This window comes from Mesitornis unicolor, unplaced genomic scaffold (assembly GCF_000695765.1).
Source record: "Mesitornis unicolor isolate BGI_N332 unplaced genomic scaffold, ASM69576v1 scaffold1907, whole genome shotgun sequence".
Lineage (NCBI taxonomy): Eukaryota > Metazoa > Chordata > Aves > Mesitornithiformes > Mesitornithidae > Mesitornis > Mesitornis unicolor.
In genome coordinates this window covers 32227-38960 of record NW_010198193.1, presented here as the reverse complement: position 1 = coordinate 38960, position 6734 = coordinate 32227, and the positions used below count along the sequence as shown (strand labels likewise).

General features: G+C 41.8%; 1 protein-coding gene across 1 annotated transcript; it reads left to right on the top strand.

Moving 5' to 3' along the window:
* Positions 1 to 229: 229 nt before the first annotated feature.
* On the top strand, positions 230 to 2710 carry RPS19 (ribosomal protein S19). The gene is given in 2 exon segments (XM_010189057.1): positions 230 to 277; positions 2468 to 2710. Coding segments are annotated over 2 exon segments (291 nt in total).
* The last annotated feature ends 4024 nt before the right edge of the window (positions 2711 to 6734 follow it).

Genomic DNA, 6734 nt, shown 5'->3' with positions numbered 1-6734 from the left:
GGTTGTCTTAAGGCTCTGCTGTACCCACCCTGCAGGGACCTTGAGAATGCACCAAAGGAGAAGAACTTGGTTCCTCCAGATTTGGACTGTGAGAAATAGACTGACTAGTTTCCTGCTCAGCTTTAATGACTAAAGCTTAAAAGCATCCACATGGACTGGGCCAAAGGCTAGCCCAGCAGCCTGTTTCTAATGGTGACCAACAGTTTAAGAAAAGTTAACAAATTAGGGTATGCGGAAGGACCGTCTTTGCCAAAATGAGCATCTGGCCATCAGTAAGGTAAGGACTTGCTACTCTGTAAGCTGCCTTAAAATGACTGTTTACAGACCAGGTAAACCTCCACTGGTTTGATGGCTCCCTTTTAACATCCACTTTTATTTTTAACTGTATTTTAGCAATGAGTTTTCCATTTTAATTATGCACTATATAGCTCTTGCTATTTGACAAATTACCTTGTTACCTGCATAATTACCACTGAAGACTCTAAGTATCTATAGTTAAAGTATCATTTCTTGTATGTTCCTAGACAGAATACATGTTGGCTGTTGTTGGAGGTTATGGAAAAATCACAGCTGATTAAAAACCCCAAATCCTCTATGAGCTATTCTTTCCTGTCCATTTTTCCTCACTCGTTTACAATTTAGAACTTTTAAAAATTTCTTGTTATGACTTACAAGTTATTTCACCTTGTGTTTATACCCAATGCAGCTAATTTTTATGTATCATGAGAATTCTGATTTCTGTTTCTATAACAATGCCTCTAGAACAAGCACCATGAGAAAACATTGCATAATAACATGGTTATGTTATCCATACTGTTCCAATGCCTGAGGTTAAAGTTTGAGTGAATTTTTTGCAACTAAATCAAAAGTAAATCAAGCAGTGTTTCAGTATACTTTTGCAATACAAAGCCATATATTTGTATACCAGCTTTAGCTGGTTGAGCAACTTGCCAAAGAACTTGCAGTGACTACACTGAAACATTAAAGAAATCACAGAATTTTTCACACAGTCGGAGACTTTCACCAGCTTTGTCAAAAACATGAGTTGTTTTTGTTTTGAAAGGTTATTTTTTTTCATATGTATCCACACCTAGTTGTACAGAAACTGTAGCACACCCATCTAGGCAAAAAGAGTTACTGCTAAAACACTTGCCAAAATTCAGAATACCCAAAGAATGTAATATGTCCTATATAATTTGTTCATCAAATATACTATGCACCTGTATTGAGTTTTCTGTAGGGGGTTTTGGTTTCTTTTTAGTAGTGGGGGAGGGCTAAGGAGATAGCCCTGTAAGAAGCTACCAGAAAAACTCTCCTGGCTCTAAAATGTTGGACCCACCTCTGACCAGGGCCAAGGCAATCAGTGACTCAGCAAATTCATGTATTTAAGGAGGGTGTGGCCCACACTCTTCCTCTGGCACTAGTCCCAACCAGCGTGGTCTTGGGTGCTAGCAGTGTGGCCCTGGTCCCGACCCTGCCTGGCTCCAACTTAAGTTCAGGCCTCTCTGCAGCTCCAGACCAAAAGAGCGAGCCGGGAACTCTTCAGAACCATCAGAAGGGACCTGCAGCAGAGAAAGGAGAGGGATGTAAGGAGAACAACTGCATGGACACCAAGGTCGGTGAAGGAAGAAAAGAGAGGAAGGAGGAGTAGGTACATGGAGTCGAATTTCTCCCTGCAACTCCCTGCAACTAGGCCCCTGAAGAAGCCATGACTCCGGACAGTGTGTGCTGGAGCAGTTTGTGTGTGAGGAAACTGTGACTGTGGGCAGACCCACATTGGAGCTTTGTGGACTTGGGTTGCAGCTGTGGGCAGACCCACATTTGGACTTTTGTGGAGGATTTTTCTCTGGTGCAAGGGAGCCATGTGGAAGCAGAGGGAGGCTGGGAGGAGTCCTCCCCTACCCCTGAAGAGGAAGGAGTGGCAGAGACCAACTGACTGCAACCCCCATTCCCATCCCTCTGTGCCCCTGGGCAAAGATCTGCGAGGTGAGGAAACCAGGAACAAAGATGAGGCTGGGAAAGAAGGGAGGGGTGAGGGAAGGTGTTTGGCTTTAAGATCCGGTTGTATATCTCACTGTTCTATTCTGATGTTATTGGTAACAAATTAAAATTGTTTTTTTTTTGTTTTTTTTCCCTCTCTATAATGAGTCTGTCTTTTGCCCGTGGCCACTAAGTGGTGAGAAGCCCTCCCAGTCCTTATTTTGCTTACCCCCCTTTCTGGGGCTTTCGTGGTGCTCAGTTGCCCACTGGGCCTAAACCACAACAGGATCCATTATTTCTTTGATGCTCACTGAGAGCTGCTGCTAGTGCTTGCTGCATTTTGTGGCTGAAACCTTTTCAAGTATAGAATTCCCTCTGGCTTTCGGTGACTTTCTGCATATGTAGCAATCACCCTAGGTTCATTACTGCAGGAATACCGAATGGGCAGGGAAATGCTGCTGCCTTTCTCTGACCACTTGAAATTAAGATACTCTGCATCACAGTGAAAGACATAAGCCAGCAGGAGTTTGTTAGAGTCTATCTGCCTTAATCAGAAAAAAAATCTGGTGAGCTGAAAATGTCCAGATGGGCTTATAAAGTTAAAAATAACAGGCTGTGTCCTTCCCCCTATGATGAGATATATTTCCTTGTCGACAATGCTCCCACAACATGCCAACTGCGCTGCCACCAGGGCACATTCCGTGTCAAAGAGTCTAATGACCGTGAGTGAAGGTGATTTGGACTCCGTGAATTCAGGAGGAGCTCTGTGCTGTGAGAGAGGGACACAGTATGACAGAATAAGAAGATGCCATCAGGAAAGAGGGCTCAACCCAACTAGCAAAATCCATTGGTGCCAACACACAGACAACATGGCCAGGGAAAACTTCAGGTAGTGGTTTGGACTCACAAGGAGTTGTGCTTTAGCACAGAGGTCCATTACAATAGGAATGCACTCAAATCAAGTTGTCTTGTCTTGACAGATCCATGACTTTGTATAGCCAAGCTGGCTACAGAGTGGACCTCCTTTCTGTAATGAATGTTTAATCCTGAGTGGAAAAGAAGGTTGAATTCATATCAGATGAATCAAAAGTGACATATAGGTTAGATTGGGTGCTGGTGTTTAGTTGTGTTTCAAAGCCAGCAGATTGGTTTCTTTTTAAGAAGCTGGGGAGCATTTTCTCGAGAGTTTTAGCAGAGAAAGGAGGAAATTATGAGTTCCAGTTCTGCTGGGAGTAACTGTAACAATGACCATGAGCTTCAGACCACGTGCCTTTCCCCAGCTCTCACAGCTACCTACATCCCTTAACCAGCCTTACAGTGACCGGGATCTCTGCTCTCCTTCTCAGTCTGCATATGGAACAGGTTGTGAAATAAAAATCACCTTCCAGCTGCAGTAAAGTTTTTCAGCAAACCTTTTGCCAAAACCTCAGTTTTACACAGCTCAGTGTTCATGGTCAGAGGAAGAGAGTGAAGAGCTGACTGGGGCTTCCCTATCATGCTGCTGCTTCATGGGGACTGGAAGCCACATGCATATGCAGCAGATGAGCACTTACAGGCACTACTTTAATGTGGACAATGATGTAGAATTGTTTCAAGCACAAATGCTATTCTGTTTAATGAAATCTCAGCACGGAAAACTGGAAACATTCTTGGTGGATCAGTGCAGCAAGGGTGGCCCAATGCCTTTGCCAAAGGTATAGAGGGAGGGTGAGTGGCTCTTTGGCAAGAAATGCTAGGAATGATGGAGGGTAACCAAACTTAGCCTTAAAATTCAGGTTATGCTCTGCATAAAGCTAATGCAAAACCCACTTGTATCGATTATTCTAACTCTGTACAGACTGTGCAGATCCTATTTAAGATCTTATTTTTTAGGCTTAATAAGTATAAATGGCACAAGTTTGCTATTGTACCTCAAGCTTGCCATTACTTACCATTTCAAAATTTGGCTCTCTAACCAACAGCAATGCATCTTTCCACCTTTGGAGGATAAAAGTATGGAGAAGAAGTGTCAGGCTTGTCTTTTACCAGACCCTATTCTTTCATTTCTCCTCCTGAATTTTGGATCTGGAATACACTAGAAGACTCTCAGTTTTGGGAAGAAGTTGTCATTAAAAGTGCACATCACATTACTGTCATTAACAAGCAGCTTGTGTCTTTGATCTGAGTGAAAGCATGGACAAGTTGCTGGGCAGCTGTTCCTCCTGGAACATTTTGCTTGTCATGATAAATTTGCTTTGTAGGTTGCTGGTAGGTGTATCCTAGGCTTTGACATTGAAGGCTGGTGCTACCAGGAGGAGGAGATGGCTTGGTGCTTGAGGTGGCACTGTGTTCACATACCTCCCACCCAGCAGTACAGATGTTTGAAGTTCACTGGTGTCTCTCTCTGTCCTGGTAACATACGTCAGTTTTCTGTGGGCAGGCATCCACTTGATTGCCTAGGGTCCCGCATAACCAAAAATTTGACTTACCTACTTACTGTTCAGAGTGTCATCTGCTAGGCATGCTTATGAGGGATGTCACCCCTGCAGAACACATCATCAGGCAGAAGCCAATGACTAAGCTGTGAGCTGGGAAAATGGTGGTCACACCCTACTGCTTCCCACTGTTGCATGTTTGACCACTTCCTTTCCCATGAAAAGGTCAGAGCAATCTTTAATAACCTGCTGTCCCTGAAGGCACAAAAGACCAGAACGTCGCTTTGGCTGGGGTTGAACTGCAAATTAACTTTTCTCCCATGTAATGTCTTCTTTCAAAGGATGCTTGTTAAGTTCTGAAGTCATATTATACTCTACTTGTCTGAAGAAGTGAGTTGTAGGACAGACTCTTCTGCAACTAGAAGATTTGGGAAAAGGTAGGAAAAATGTGTGTTTTAATTTTTTTTTTAATTTCTCATTTTTCCCTGCTGAGGCCTGCTATGAAAAACAAAAGAAATTTGGAATAAAGTTGAAAAAATGCTATTTATTGTGATATTGTTACCGCTGTATATTAATTAACAAAAATGCTTCGTGTAACTAATTACTATTTCAGAAGAAGCAACTTTATTTTCAAACTTGCAGTAGTAAGCAACCGCAATTCCCATATGCTCTTGGCTGTATTTCTGTTGGGCCTTAGTCCTATGTAGTTAAATATATTGCAATGAAGATGCATAGAGTTACCAATTTAATTTTTCAGGGTTTGTCTTCAGAAACACAACCTTCTTTTATATCTACACAGTATCATCAGGTCTTTGTACTATCTCTGAGCCCTGTCGATTTAACCTTCCTTTTTGTTTGCAAGCCAGAAATGTTTATACTTTCTATTTTTAGCTTTTAATTTTTCATCTGTTTTAGAAATGTGCCAACAAGCAAAAAAAATACTTAAGCATTTCAATGAACAGCAGAGTTGCTGGATATTATCAGGTATATCTGTCACTGTTCAAGAATGAAAAAACAGAGAGAGAAATCTTGTAATTTTGAGATTGTTCAGGAAGCATCAATTCTACACTACTTTCAGACATGACTCTTGATCTGCATCTTTATGCTGCAAAATCGTATCTTGGCTGGATGAGTTTAATTCTTCTTTATATGATAATTAAAATTATGATTTAAAATTAGTATTAATGCAAATTATAGCTAATTTGTGGCCTTCTTGTGTAGGCAGAGGAGTGTAAAAATGTTTTCATTTGAATGAAGCATTGCACATTATGGTACTGTAGAGAGAGAGAAGCCCATGAAGTTACTGCTTGTCCTTCATATGTGCTAACTCACCATTTTGGACATGCCTAGCCCTAGGATGTGCAACCCCGTGCACACTTATACATGCAAACATATCTTCTCCCAGGCTCACCTCCCACAACAGAGAATCTAAGCCATGACCAGCACTGCCAAAAGACTGCAGCAGTTCGTGGTAGAGCCACATTGTTATTTTATAGAGGGTATAAGGTATGACACCATTAACGAGTGTTTTGGGTCACCCCAGTATGGAAATACTGCTTAGAAACACTAAACTGTAGGTAGTGTTTTTACTACTATTCTAGAGATCATGCTTACAAAATCAGAATATTTTATTCCAATGTATTATTTTTACTATTTATTTATTACTTGTATTGCTATAGCAACTAGGAGCTCAGCCACAGACAAAGCCCCCACTCTGCTAGGAACTGCACAAACAAGAAACACAGGTGAGGAGCTCATATCTGCATTAATAAAGTGTTCTTAAATTTAAAGAGTCTCTGAGGTCACGTATGCAACTGCAGACAACAAATACAAAGCAAGTTCCAATATAAGCAAATAAATAAATCCACAGTCAGAGCCTCAGTGATAACTTGGCTGTACACTGAAACTCCTTGGAGGAGTGCTGACATTACCAACAGACCTTTAACTGTGCCCTAGAAGAAATAAATTCAGGCTCTATCAAGCCAAGAAGGAAGGGTCAGCCAAGGACCTCATGTTGCAGCACCTCTGCTTTTAGCGAGTGGATGGTTAGTGGGAGCATCTCCGTTGATCCAGCTGAGCACAACCTCCTCACATGCAACGCTCTTTGGTACAGATTTCAAGCGTTAATGAACGTGGGATCTGAAAATACTCCTTTGCTCATTATCTTGCCATTGACCTGAGAGAACCTTCATATTTGTTAAGAAGAAAAGTTGTCAACCCTCCTTAAGAAACCATCAGCCTGTGAATCCCATGAGGAGGCACTACCAAAAGGACTGTGATTACACAAAGCAACGACCTTCTTAAATTCTCCTGCATTTCAGAGAGTATTGATTTCTAGCA